Source organism: Ranitomeya variabilis, chromosome 1 (genome assembly GCF_051348905.1).
Source record: "Ranitomeya variabilis isolate aRanVar5 chromosome 1, aRanVar5.hap1, whole genome shotgun sequence".
Classification (NCBI taxonomy): Eukaryota; Metazoa; Chordata; class Amphibia; order Anura; family Dendrobatidae; genus Ranitomeya; species Ranitomeya variabilis.
In genome coordinates this window covers 1,064,234,716-1,064,249,569 of record NC_135232.1, presented here as the reverse complement: position 1 = coordinate 1,064,249,569, position 14,854 = coordinate 1,064,234,716, and the positions used below count along the sequence as shown (strand labels likewise).

At 43.1% G+C, this 14,854-nt stretch overlaps 1 protein-coding gene across 1 annotated transcript; it reads right to left on the bottom strand.

The window, feature by feature from the left end:
- Positions 1–367: 367 nt before the first annotated feature.
- LOC143800094 (microtubule-associated serine/threonine-protein kinase 4-like) lies at positions 368–12,538 on the bottom strand. Its single transcript, XM_077281176.1, has 18 exons — positions 12,207–12,538; positions 11,897–11,998; positions 11,195–11,294; positions 10,936–11,003; positions 10,069–10,154; positions 8,930–9,138; positions 7,334–7,472; positions 7,115–7,247; positions 6,758–6,923; positions 6,543–6,641; positions 3,951–4,073; positions 3,688–3,800; positions 3,466–3,593; positions 3,060–3,130; positions 2,023–2,122; positions 1,533–1,606; positions 949–1,041; positions 368–723 (listed from the first exon to the last, which is right to left on the bottom strand). Exons 1-18 carry the CDS (start codon positions 12,426–12,428, stop codon positions 626–628), a joined length of 2,124 nt encoding a protein of 707 aa, XP_077137291.1. The 5' UTR covers positions 12,429–12,538; the 3' UTR covers positions 368–625.
- Positions 12,539–14,854: the final 2,316 nt, after the last annotated feature.

Here is a 14,854-nt window from a genome sequence, read left to right as displayed (position 1 = left end):
TTCACAATTCAGAGGTTACAGGTAGAATGTCAGACATTGCAAAGTAACACATAGTTCAATTCCTACAAGAGGAGGTGAGGACTCTGCCCGAACATTTACAACTCATAAGTAAAATGTTGTACACAAAAGGTAATAAGTGTTTGTAGTATAAGGTGTGGCCACCTTTACAATAAATAAGGATATACATATAAGGCTGCATGTAGCGGCCACCGGCCAGTATCTGTATATGTACTGAATTTAATCAGATAACAAAATGCATACCGTAGTTAAGTTTGATAAATGTGGACAAAAAAAAATCAATAAACCTAAAAGTGTTTTATTTATATTTTTTATTTGAATTAATAATAGAATAGAAGGATGAGGGAGGGGTTAAACTAGGAACAGAATCAATAGACAAATTCATAGTCAGGGAGTCAGCCGGGGTCAGATGCCAGGTGATCAGTAAAAGCCCGGTCAGGCGAGCAGTAGGATTAGGCCGGGGTCACACTAGAGAATTTTACAGACGTGTGAGAGGTGATACATGTCTGACAAGAGATGTAACAGAAGGCCACAGGTAGCTGGTGAACGTCCTTCTATACAGGTCCAGCAGTGATGGTGGATATGCTGGACTTAGGTTTCCTGTCTTTCAGATGGTTCTAGGGCAACAGCAACAACAAGCAAATACTCGAGCAGCCCTGGATAATCCACGCCGGCAGGATGATAAGATCCGGCGGACGGTGGAACCTGTGAGAAGAGAAATAAATATAATGTAAGTGATGGGCCTCCATATGACATGATACTACTGTGCGGTCACTGTGGCCGGACGGCAGAGGAATATTATCACACAGAGGTCAGGGATCATTGTCAGCCATCATACATGTGATAATCCCATCACCGACAGATGACATCTGCTTCACATGAATGATTCTCACTGACATCACACAACATGGAGCTGATTCTCACACTTACCTCGTCTCTTTTTGCCTTTTTTTCCCTTTTCTGATTTTTCTTCTTCTTTACTCAGATTTATTGTAGATTTTGTTTCCCCCTGAGCTGGAAATTCTGATCAGGAAGTAAAAAAAGAAAACATGACATATCCTAATGGGATCTGCTTTGTCTGCTGTATAGAGTAGGATTGTTCTAGTCCTGTCTCCTATAGTCCTGATAATCAGGTATTATATCATAATAGGGCAGAATAAGTCTTATATAATGTACATAATCCCATCTGAGGGGCATTAGTTGTGTCACTGATATACAGCAGTAAGTGCCCTGTGTGCCGCCGTGTGGTGCATCACAGAGGAGCGATATTCTATTATAGGAGACGATGTTTCCTTATGATGATTTAGGTTATTGGACGCTACAACATATCTCACAGAATTCATGAAAAAAACTGTACAAAAATAGCAAAATAGAGATACAGTATGGGCCCATGGGCAACATAATTGGGATCAATGAAACATGGATAACATAGACCTTATACAGAAAAACCAGGTGGAAATATTTGAGCCTTGAAGTCAACATGCATATTGTTGGTGCTGCAGACATGGACATACCTGATAGTGGGGACGTGGATGGTAAGATGGTAATAACGTCGTCTCTATCAGATACAGAAACAGATTCTTTCTGCCTGTTTGGAAGAAGAAAAACATGTAAATCACAAGTAAGCGTGGTACAAAAGGGGTTGTCTCACTATAAGAACACCAACTATGGGGCCTAATAGGTCATATGACTGTCATAGTGGGGAAGGTCTTCTGCTCAAAACTACGGTTTACAGAGCGGAGCGGAATTAAGCTACTAAGAATGTCTGACATGTTATGCTACATCTCTCCTACAGTGTGTGTGGGGGGGGAAGCACTAAAGATGTATGACCGGCCACAACCATAGGCAGCTATCACCATCGGTTTCTGAAGCCAAATACACAGTCACCGCTAGTCATGGGGTGGTGGATGCTGAATTTGATAAATTGTTATTTCTGTCCTATATTTGGTGTTGTGCACATATATCAGCCTGGAGCTCCCAGTAATGACCCCATAATCTACTTACTTTTCTGAAACGTCTGTGCTGGATTTTGGTGCACACTCTGGAGGGGACTTAGGATCCACCTCATCCTCTGAGTCCAGATGTTTGTTCATATCAGAGTGACCTACAAGACATAGGTAATGAAGTGTTATTAGAGGTTGTCAGTGTAACACAGTCACCATTTATACAGGAAACATGGAAAACATAAGAGACCTATTACAGAAAAACCATGTGGAAAAATTTGAGCCTTGAAGTCAACATCCACATTGTTGATGCTGCAGACATGGACATACCTGACAGTTGGAACAAGGATGGCAAGATCATAATAGCGTCGCCTCTATCAGATGCGGTGACAAATTCTTTCTGCCTGTTTGGAAGAAGAAAAACATGTAAATCACAAGGAAACTATAAAAGGGGTTGTCTCACTATAAGAACACCGACTATAAGGCCTAATAGGACATATGACTGTCATAGTGGGGAAGGTCTTCTGCTGAAAACTAACTTTTAAAGAGCGGAGCGGAAAACAACTACCAAGAATGTTTGGCATGTTATACTACATCTCTTCTACAGAGTGGGGGGAGCAGCACTAAAGATGCATGACCGGCCTCGATCATGGGCTGTTATTACCAGCACTTTCTAAGGACAAGAGTAAGGACAAGAGCACAATGACCGCTAACCATGGGGCGGTGGATGTTGCATTTGATATTATAGAATTTCTATTTCTGTTCTATATTTGGTGTTGTACACATATATCAGCCTGAAGCTCCAGTAATGACCCCATAATCTACTCACATTTCTGAGGAATTTGTGCTGGATTTTGGTGCACATTCTGGAGGGGACTTAGGATCCACCTCATCCTCTGAGTCCAGATGTTTGTTTATATCAGAGTGATCTACAAGACATAGGTAATGAAGTGTTATTAGAGGTTGTCAGTATAACACAGTCACCATTTATACAGGAAACATGGAAAACATAAGAGACCTATTACAGAAACACCATGTGGAAAAATTTGAGCCTTGAAGTCAACATCCACATTGTTGGTGCTGCAGACATGGACATACCTGACAGTTGGGACAAGGATGGCAAGATAATAGCATCGCCTCCATCAGATGCGGTAACAAATTCTTTCTGCCTGTTTAGAAGAAGAAAAACATGTAAATCACAAGGAAACAGTATAAAAGGTGTTGCCTCACTATAAGAACACCGACTATAGGGTCTAATAGGACATATGATTGTCATAGTGGGGAAGCTCTTCTGCGCAAAACTAACTTTTATAGAGCGTGGTGGAAAACAACTAAAAATGCATGACCAGCCGCAATCATGGGCTGCTATCACCAGCACTTTGTAAGTGCTAACCATGGGGCTGTGGATGTTGCATTTTGATATTATGGCATTTCTTTCCCATATTTTGTGTTGTGCACATATATCAGCCTGGAGCTCCCAGTAATGACCCCATAATTCACTTACATTTCTGAGATGTTTGTGCTGGATGTTGGTGCGCACTCTGGAGAGATGTTTGTGCTGGATCTTGGTGCACACTCTGGAGGTGACTTGGGATACTCGTCATTCATCATCCCGTTAGTGGTGGTATAGAGCTACATGCAGAAGCAAGAAGATATAAAATAATTTTATGTTTACTTTTATGGGTCTTTTCTATACATTTTTTGGATTTATTAATCCCATACTTACTTTAGAAAGCCTTTCAGATGATGATGTAAAATTTTGGAAGTCAAACCACTCATTGTCCTCACTTGAGCCCTTCTCATCCTCTGAGACCAGATGATTTTTCATATTAGAATGGTCTGTGAGACATAGAAAATGAAGTGTTATTAGAGGTTGTCAGTATAACACAGTCACCATTTATCATTAATATTAATGGGAACTGAATATCACATAATATGGAAAGCGAGACAAACAGACACTTAGTCTACATGACATCTTTTTCTACTTACTGATAAATAAACTGGTGTCCACATCTGATGCAAGCTGAGGAACGTACAACGGCTTTTGACTTAGAAGGTTATCAAAGTCTAAATCTCTAAGGAATGGATGATCCTTGATCTCACATGCTCCTCCTGGATAAAGAAAAACAAAAGTGATGCGGATATTGTCAGAGATAGCTCCATACCAACAAATTAAGGGAAGCGCTTAATCGAGTAGGTTGGGACCATCTCATGTTAACTGGAGATGCCGACTATAAATGTTTAAGGATATACTACTAGAATCCTGTAGAAAACTTTTACACTGTGGTAAAAAAATGTCCAGGAATAGAAAGAAACCATTATGGATAAATTAGACACTGCAAAGTTTAATCAGACTAAAACAAAGGGCATTCAAAATCCTGAAGGCCGGGAATACAGAAATTACATTTCAGGAGTATAAAGAACAAAGTAAGAAATGTAAATAAGAAGCTGGCAAAGTTATCCACAGAGAAACAAATTGCCAGTGACATTAGAATAAATCCCCCAAAATGTTATAAATACATCAATGCCAGAAAAGAAAAAAAAGATGGTATAGGTCCATTAAAAAATAATAACAACAAGATAATTATTGAGGACAAAGAAAAGGCTGAGACATTAAACAGGCAATTTTCATCCGTGTTCACCATAGAACTAACTGTTCCGGGGATCATTCAACGAGGCAAAGGTCACCACCGGAAATAACTCAAAAAGAAGTATGCCTGTGCCTGAGCAAATTAAACATTGACAATTTCCCTGGCCCAGATGGCATTCACCCACGGATACTGAGGGAATTGAGCTCAGTAAATGACAGACCGCTGTATCTTATATTCTTAGCCTGACTTTTAACAGGGGTGGTGCCACAAGATTGGAAGACGGCTGATGTGGTACCGATATTTCAAAAAGGTAAGAAGGTAGAGCCAGGTAACTACTGTCCGGTAAGCCTGACATCAGTAGTGTGCAAAATTTTTGAGGGCATTATAAGAGATGAGTTGCAGAAATATATTGCAGAGAATAATATAATAACTGACAAACAGCATGGATTCATTAAAGATAGGTCATGTCTAACTAACATGTTGGGTTTCTATGAGGAGGTAAGTGCAGGTCTGGATGCTGGTAATGCAGCTGATGTGATTTATCTGGACTTTGCAAAGACTTTTGATACTGTTCCACATAACAGCCTTATACTGAAGCTCCAGGGACTGGGGGAAACTGTATGCAGATGGCTAAGGGAATTGGCTAAATGGCAGGAAACAAAGAGTTGTCATAAATGGTACATTCTCCAAATGGGATATAGTCAGCAATGGGGACTGCAGCGATCTATACTGGGAGCAATTGGGACTGCAGGGATCTGTGCTGGGAGCAGTGGGGACCGCAGGGATCTGTGCTGGGAGCAGTGGAAACTGCAGGGATCTGTGCTGGGAGCAGTGGGGACCGCAGTGATCTGTGCTAGGAAAAATTCTTTTTAACCTCTTTATTAAAGACCTTTTGGATGGGATTGAGAGTAAAGTGTCAGTCTTAACTGATGACACCAAACTATGTAGGATAATCTGACCTTGACATTACAATTTTGCAAAAAGATCTAGATAAGATGTCTGAATGAACAAACACTTGGTAAATGAGGTTTAATGTAGATAAATGTAGAGTAAGGCACCTAGGACGGAGTAATCCTACTGCTGCATATACCTTAAATGGGAGTATACTCTGGACTACAGACCAGGAGAAGGACTTGGGTATTCTGGTTACAAGTAAGCTGAGCAGCAGTACTCAATGTCAAGCAGCAGCCGCAAAAGCAAAGATTTTCGGATGTATAAAAAGAGATAAAATCCTGCGATCCCAACATATTGTTACCACTCTATAAATCACTTGTGAGGCCACATCTAGAATATAGGATCCAGTTTTTGGCTCCATATTTAAAAAAGGACATTCAGAAATTAAAGTCAGTTCAAAGTCGGGCAACCAGATTATTACAAGGGATGGAAGGCCTCATATGATGAAAGGTTGGAAAAGTTGGGCTTGTTTTGCTTAGAAAAAAGACGCCTCAGAGGAGATCTCATTTATACGTATAAATATATGTGTGGTCAGTACAGAGGACTGGCGCATGTGTTATTCCTTGCAAGGACCATACTAAGGACCAGGGAGCCCTCATTACGAGTGGAATAAAAGTGATTCCGGCAGCTAAAAAGGAAAGGGTTCTTTACAGTCAGACTGTGGAATGCCGACCACAAGAGGTAGTAATGGCCGACACTATAACGGCTTTTAAAAAAGAGCTGGATGATTTCCTCAATACACATAACATTGCGGGTTATAGTTAATTTAGTGACAAAATGAACAATTGGTGGAGAAAGGTTGAGCTTGATGGATCTAGGTCTTTCTTCAACCTTTGTAACTATGTAACTAGATCTGAACAGTTTATCTTAATCTGAGCTAATTACGTAACTGAGCAGACATGAGGAAATAGACGGAAAATCTTAGTACGGAGAACTATAAATGGAGAAGATGACAGAGAAGAGCTGATCCTCAGGACATGAGCGTTATGACCTCGGTAAAATAATAAAAGAATATTAATATTATTGTATCCGTTACCTGTCCCAAGTCTTCGCTCAGGATTTCTTCTGAGGAGCTGAGTGATGAGGTTCTGAACAACGAGGGAAGGAGTGTAACGACGATTCCAATGTATGTCTCCTGTTAAATAGAAAATTACAGATCATAAAACCTCTATACTGGACTGTTAGATAAAGCAAAGGAGGTAACTAAACCAAAATAACCAGTCAAAGCATTGATCAGATTATTCTACTTACCAGTGACCACGTTGTCATAAACCTCACTTCGGGAAACCCCACGAAATGGTGTATATCCCATGAGAAATTCATATAATATGATGCCCATTGACCACCAGTCAACAGGTCTCCCATAGCCTTGCTTCAGGATGACCTCTGGGGCTATGTATCTTGGGGTGCCACAGACCTGGAAACCAACAGAAGATAGAGATGAGAATCGATGAAATGATTATTATGACAAGTTCTCGACATAAAAACAGAATGACAGAAGATAAAATATCAGTGGAAAGTTTCTTTGAAAATGAAGAATGTAGGGAAGAGAAAATAGAGTTATGAGATTTGTACAGAACAAGCTAAGTTCCTGTAGGTAATGCTGACCTCACGGTCCAGGAACTCTCTGGAGATGTCTTCTGCTGAGTGCTTGTAGGTGTTGGTGTTTGGTATCATGACACCAACTTTTGAAAGTCCAAAGTCGGTAACTTTAATATGTCCTGCAGATGTTATTAGGAGGCTGTGAAAGAGAAGATGATTTTAGCTTCGTAGACTGTGAGATAATAAATGATAACTTTCCCTCTTTATTACTATGGGGGCACTTACTTATCCGGCTTCAGGTCTCTGTGCACCACACCGTAACTATGCAGGTATTCCACACCAAGAACCGCTTCTGCAAAGTACAAGTGGGCCAACGGGACAGGGAAAGGACCCCTGGTCATTAGAAGGGTCCTACAGTCTCCACCTATAGAAGAAAGGAAATATGACTGGTGAGGGTTTTATACAGCAGATCACTATGATGTATAATGAGAAGTGAGCGGAAACATTGAGGCAGGAGACAATATGTAAAGATATAATGTGCTGTATACTGCACAGATTAATTAGTCTGAATTCATGGTGAAATGTCATCTATGTAACTAATGACATAATGTGATGTCACGTATCATCTACAGCTGGAGATACTGACGTGCTCAGTGCGGACATATAGGGAAATCACACAGATCAATGACTTTCTGAGCACCATGGTAATAGATAACCTATAGTAAATACTCTGTGGGAATGTAACCGTCCATGGGTACAAGTGTGGCAGCCCAGGAGTCCGGTTGCCACAGTGGCATTGCCTTCCTCAGGGGTGTGATGCCATGCCTGGAAGCAAAGAGGGGTCCCCTTACCAGATGATGTCCGCATCCAACACCTTTCCTGACTCCAGACTATAAGGGAAAGCTCTAAACCCAGTTTTTAGGGAAGCTTCCCAATAAGTTCTGGTCTGGAGGTGGGGTTAGTGAGTCTTAGTCAGTGGGAGGCAGCAGACAGAGAAGGAGGAAGAGGCAAGAAGTGAGGAGAACCTGAGGGATTGGAGCTGTGACTGAGCTCACCCCAGGACTCAGTGTCAAAGATTGGACACCGGGGTCCATGGTGGTTTGGGAACTGCAGGCTCCGCAATCAAATCCGGAGGACAGGAGATTGCAGGTCTCCTGGCCCCAGCTGACACCTTGAGGCACAGCAGAATATGAGAGCCCGGAGTCACCACGAGGGAGTGACACCTGGAACAGGCTCAAGCTGCCTGCCATGCGGGAAGTGTTTCTATTAATGGACAGACTGTGAGAGGGAATTGAGGAGAACTAAAAGCACCAAGCACCCAGAGAAAAGCACAGCAGGAAGGCCTCCAATTCCACCTGGTTAGGTGGGCTCTGAATTACTTCCAGGCTGCCCGGATCTCCATCACCAGCTGTGACTTGTGCCCCAGACTGCACCTGCAACCTGGAATTAAAGGTAAAGAAAACTGCAACCCTTGTATCCTCTAGTTATTCCTGGACCCTCAGTCCTGCACCCCAATGTCACAAGTACCTTACAAAACTGTACGGATAGCCCTGGGGCCCCGCTCCACCAGTGGGGAGCAGAACCATCCCAGCTGCATCATCATCGTCCTCAGCAGTCCCCTTAAGCAGTGGCGGCCATTTATAGCCGAACACCACAGGTGGCGCCACGTACAATCCCTTATCAACTTCCCCTTTCTTATTTTTATTGCGCGCACAGGGCCATGGACCGGGTCACCGCTGCCGTGACCACCCCATTAAGAGCCGTGCGACCCGTTCTGAGTACCCCACGGCCCTAGTGGGTGTTGCACAAGTCTTAATGATATGAGAGGTGATAAGATGTCAGCAGACATGGGGTGAATATAATACAATGTACATGTCCTACCTCCTACATACTGCATGACCATGCACAGGTGAGATTTAGTTAGGAAGGAGCAGAGCATGGAGACCACAAAGGGACAATCTGCAAATGTTAGGATGTCTCTCTCCAAATAGGCTCTTTTTGCTCTCTGTGGAGTATCCAGGTTCCGCTTGGCCATTTTCTTCATCGCAAAGATCTCTTCAGAGTCTTTATGGCGCACTAAGTGGACGGACCTGGAGAGAAAGAGAATCCATAGTTTACAATGAGCCCTTATTAACAGTCTGTATATACAAGTCATTACATGATCTTCTGTACTAATGTTTGATACCAGCAGTCCGGCCATCACTAGAAATCCACATCTAGAAATACATAAAAGAGCTCTATATAGATGATGGGCGGTCTGCAGAATGCCCCGTCTGCCAGACCCTCACCCAGGTCACATTATAGATGAGAGAATCTACCAAAATTCATCTTGGACTGATTCGCTATAACCGACCAGTAGATATGATTCTGTCCAAACATAAATTGGTCTAAACTGAAAGTTCACCAATTGTCGTAAGAAGATGATTTTTAGGCTTTCTCCACAGCCCAAGGCAGAATAACTGGAGGGGAGGGAGCAAGTTCTAATATAATTAATCACATTACACCCACTTGTCCTCGGCCCTCCCCGTCCATCACTGCCGTCCTCCGTCCTCTGTGCCGGTCTTTGGTTGTTCTCCCTTCTGCTGCTGAGGCCAGTGATTGGACTCACATGGTCATGGTGGAGGGCGGGGGTGCAGATGTCATTGGCGTCAGTATCGTGTCACCCCTCATGTGACCGTGTGCAGCCAATCACTATTATCAGCTCCATAATGGGGTCCCTGAATACTCCGAAGATCGGTGCGGAGGACGGGGAAGCTGTGGTGGAGGCGGCAGCATAAGAACAGATGAGGTCTAGGACCGGTGAGTGCATTATATTATGTCATCCCTTTCCTTACAGACTGATTTGTTACAGATCAGTTTGCTCAGCTTATATAACGGAGCTGAATAGGGACATTGAGATGTGGACAGTGATGTGGACTCAGATCGTTTCCCTATGACAACACTGAATGGCAGAGCACAGAGGCAGAAGCATTGTCATAGGGAACCCTGAGAAATGGGGACTATGCGAACAGGAATCTCACCCATAAGCTCCACAGCTGATCAGTTTAGATGTCTCATAGTCGCTCATACGCGGCTCTCCTGCCGGGATCAATGATCTGATCAAGTCCTAGAAAAGAATAAGAAATAATACTAAGATATAGAAGCTGCAGGAAAACATCTGAGGATGTAAAAACTTCTCCTATATTATGTCCCAGCTGATTTACACTGATCCGATGTAGGGGACGATACAAGCCGGACGCTCCGCATGGATGTAATATAAGGGGGATTCTCTATACACCGGTATTATTGTAAAGTGCTGGATAATATGGGAGATCACACAGGGGAGAACTATGTATTCTGAGATCAGCATGATTTAGGAGCAGAGACCCCGATTCTAGTGATGTTACTTAATAGGCTGTGTGCTGTTGTTTTAATAAAATCAATGTTTTATCACCAGGAGATTATCATTGAAGGACTATTTGTCTCGTGCCATGTAGTTCTATTGCTCTGTAAATCTTCTACCACCACTGAATAGCTGCTTTCTGCCTATGCACAGTGTATACAGAAAGCTGCAAATCAGTGGTGTGTGAGGGGTTATACAAGGCTCAGGATTCAGAGCTCTGCAGCATAGAAAACTGGGATTTTATCACATCTGCTGCATCCTGTAAAGTAAGTGATATATCGCTGGAATCAGGGTCTCTGTCCCTACATCATGCTGCCCTGAGATCAAATAGCATAAACCTGGTGACAGATTCCACTTAATATAAATGCTATTATCTAACACCATAGTGTCATCTACACTTAGAATAGAGACGTCCCATAGTTATATGGGGGATAATACTGGACGGGTCACTCACACCCCATGATCTGGTGATACACAGACACCCCTATATCTCTATGATACTTACACCGGCAGATTCTTGGATCTCCGGGATCTCACAAAATCCACTGTCGGTATTCACCAGCGCTGATGGTTCTAAAATAGTGATAAAGGGATGAAGAGAAAAAAAATATTAGACGATATCAATCCTACATACATAATCCTGCAATATAACGGAGAAGTGACGAGACGTCTGTAAATGGGATTAATACATGGAGCAGAGAGTGAATCTGCCATTATTCGTGCTCTGTGTAATCTCCGGATATTCCCTGTAGTGATCGGCTCACCTGTCATCAGATCGCTGCTAGATGCCTGCTGACCCCTATTAGGGTCAGTGGTTTCCGGGGTCACATTCTCCCCACATTCGCCGTCGCCTTCTGGTGTTTCCTGATAGATATAATATAGAAAATTAATATGTGGAAGATTTACAGATGCAGCAATTGTAACTCTACAAATCACGCGCCATCATGAGAACTTTTCTCAGAAACTTCTCTCACTTATGTGAATTAAGATGAGTTAACATTGAAAAGTCTCACGTTCGGTGTCAGATTTTATTTTCTGCACCGTGATATCCCAGAGCTGCGCTCTTTACACCATGGAAACATCTTGTACTTCATTCATTACAGTATTGGGTAGAATTGCTTTACACTGCAGCTCCTCTCCACAAGCCCACATTAATATTGGGCCCACATTAATAATATAGTCTGTTATCTCAGCTGCAGCATTTACAAGCAGGAAGACTCTGATAGAGCGAGAAAGAAGGGAAAATACCGACTTCCCCCACTGAGCTGTGACTACATCAGCAGAATACAGACTGTCCTCACAGAGGAGGGAGCAGCACAGACAGGCGGCCATAAAACCTCCTGTGCCTGCCGGAGACTGACAGGGAGGCCTGTAAGATCTAACCCCAGATCTTCTGATACCTGACTGGTGATCTGGAGAAGATCAGAAAACAAGGACGTGTGATATAGAAGATGATGGCTCCTTACCGGGCGTTCTGACGAGCGGGCCGGACCTTCCAGTACACACAGGACTTTTTCGGCCAGTTGTTTCATAAAGGCCAAATCTCCATATTGAGATCTTTTTTCAGCCTATAAAGAAGAAAAGAAACAAAAAGGAAAATTATGATATGAGAAAGGAAACAATGGAGGCGGCCATTGTATGTGACATCTGCTCCTCTCTGCAGATACAATGGCTCCATATCTGGGGACTCCTATATAGGAGGAAAGAAGAAGCTTCTATCCCACCATTACTATCTATGATTATGGAGAAGTTTTGTGCGGAGCCTCCGCCATTTACCTGGTGTAGTAATGTCCTGATGTTGTGAAGTAAATCAGTCAGATACCCTGACGTTAGTTGTTCTTGTCGGTTTTTGCTCAGGCAGTCCTCTACTAGCAGCACCACCAGCCGGTGAGTGAAGCAGAGGACGCCATCGGGTGGTAGAAGCACAATGTCAGGGTGATTGATGAAAAGAATCTCCCACAGTGCTTGTACCTGAAAATCAGTCAGTAATTCAGCCATAGTGAAAAATTGCAAATGCTCTCAGTCACTAAGGAACCAAAAATGGCACCGATGATTCCGTGTAGATTCTAGAAGTAGGGAACATCGTCTGTGATGTCATAATGGCCGAGAATCACCAGTGATGTCATAATGGCTGATCATCACCAGTGATGTCATCGTGGCCAAGCAGCACCAGTGATGTCATCGTGGCCAAGCAGCACCAGTCATGTCATCACGGAATCTTGTGATGGAATCTTTAAGGATCGGCTTTGCACAAATACAGTGGGGATAATAAGGCCGGGATCACACAAGCGTGAGATACAGCCGAGTCTCGCATGGTAATCCCCGGCCCTGCCGCCTGCACTCCGGAGCGGAGCATGCGGCCGCATAGCAATACATGGAGCCACACGCTCCGCTCCAGAGTGCAGGCGGCAGGGCCAGGGATTACCATGCGAGACTCTGCCTTATCTCGCGCATGTGCGATCCCGGCCTAAGTATTTGATACACTGACAACTTCACTTACAAAGAATGGAGAGATCTGTAATTTTTATCGTAGGTGCATTTCAATTTGTGAGAGACAGAAAATAAAAATAAAAAACAGAAAATCACAATTACAGCTGACATCCGGCACTATGTGCCAGGAGCGGTCACGGACCGCTCCTGGCACATTAACCCCGGAACACTGCGATCAAACATGATCGCAGTGTTCCGGCGGCATAGAGAAGCATCGCTCAGGGAGGGGGCTCCCTGCGGGCTTCCCTGAGACCCTCGGAGCAACGCAATGTGATCGTGTTGCTCCGAGCATCTCTTCCCTGCAGGCCCCGGATCCAATTTGGCCGCGGGGCTCCTTCCGCGTCCTGCAGGGAGGTGGCTTGCAAGCGCCTGCTCTGAGCAGGCGCTTGCAAGCCTGCAGCACTGCTTGTTAGATCGCTGATCTGAATTAGTGCTGTGCAAAGTGTCAGATCAGCGATCTGACACTATAACATGATGTCCCCCCTGGGGCAATGTTATAAAGTAAAAAAAAAAATATTTACATATGTAAAAAAAAAAAATTCCTAAATAAAGAAAAAAAAATATATTGTTCCCATAAATACATTTCTTTATCTAAATAATAAAAAAACAATAAAAGTACACATATTTAGTATCACCGCATCTGTAACAAGCCGACCTATAAAACTGTCCCACTAGTTAACCCCTTCAGTGAACACCGTAGGAAAAAAAACAGGCAAAAAACAACGCTTTATTATCATACCGCTGAACAAAAAGTGGAATAACATGCGATCAAAAATACGGATATAAATAACCATGGTATCGCGGAAAACGTCATCTTGTCCCACAAAAAACGAGAAATAATTATTTTTTCTCTAAAATAATTTTTATCGTATAAAAGCGCCAAAACATAAAAAAATATAAATGAGGTATCGCTGTAATCGTACTGACCAGAAGAATAAAACTGCTTTATCAACTTTACCAAACGTTGGACGGTATAAACGCCCCCCCAAAAAAGAAATTCATGAATTGCTGTTATTTGGTCATTCTGCCTCACAAAAATCTAAATAAAAAGCGATCAAAAAATGTCACGTGCCCGAAAATGATACCAATAAAAATGTCAACTCGTCCCGCAAAAAACAAGACCACACATGACTCTGTGGACCAAAATATGGAAAAATTATAGCTCTCAAAATGTGGAGACGCAAAAACTATCTTTTGCAATAAAAAGTGTCTTTTAGTGTGTGACAGCTGCCAATCATAAAAATCCGCTACAAAACCCACAATAAATAGTAAATCAAACCCCCCTTCATGACCCCCTTAGTTAGGGAAAAATAATAAAATTTAAAAAATGTATTTATTTCCATTTTCCTATTAGGGTTAGGGTTGGGGCTAGGGTTAGGGTTGGGGCTAGGGTTAGGGTTAGGATTAGTTTGGGGCTAGGGTTAGGGTTGGAGCTAGGGTTAGGGTTAGGGCTACAGTTAGGGTTGGGACTAAAGTTAGGGTGAGGGTTGGGGCTAAAGTTAGGGCTACAGTTAGGGTTGGGGCTAAAGTTAGGGTTGGGGCTACAGTTAAGGTTAGGGTTGGGGCTAAAGTTAGGGTTAGGGTTGGGCTAAAGTTAGGGTTACACTTAGGGTTGGGGCTAAAGTTAGGGTTGGGGCTAAAGATAGGGTTAGGGTTGGTGCTAAAGCTAGGGTTAGGGTTGGGGCTAAAGTTAGGGTTAGGGTTTGGATTACATTTACGGTTGGGATTAGGGTTAGGGGTGTGTCAGGGTTAGGGGTGTGGTTAGGGTTATGGTTGAGATTAGGGTTAGGGGTGTGTTGGAGTTGGGGGTGTGATTAGGGTTGGGATTAGGGTTAGGGGTGTGATGGTGTAGAGTTTCAGTTAAAATTGGGGAGTTTCCACTGGTTAGGCACATCAGGGGCTCTCCAAACGCGACATGGCGTCCGATGTCAATT

Excerpts from the sequence above, each read along its gene's own strand:
- LOC143800094 (XM_077281176.1), bottom strand. The coding sequence starts at position 12,428 with ATGGCTGAATTACTGACTGATTTTCAGGTACAAGCACTGTGGGAGATT. Across the intron at positions 9,139-10,068 it reads ATCAGCTGTGGAGCTTATGG|GTCCGTCCACTTAGTGCGCC; the intron begins GTGAGATTCCTG and ends CTTTCTCTCCAG. Across the intron at positions 1,607-2,022 it reads AGCACAGACGTTTCAGAAAA|GCAGAAAGAATCTGTTTCTG; the intron begins GTAAGTAGATTA and ends TCTTCCAAACAG.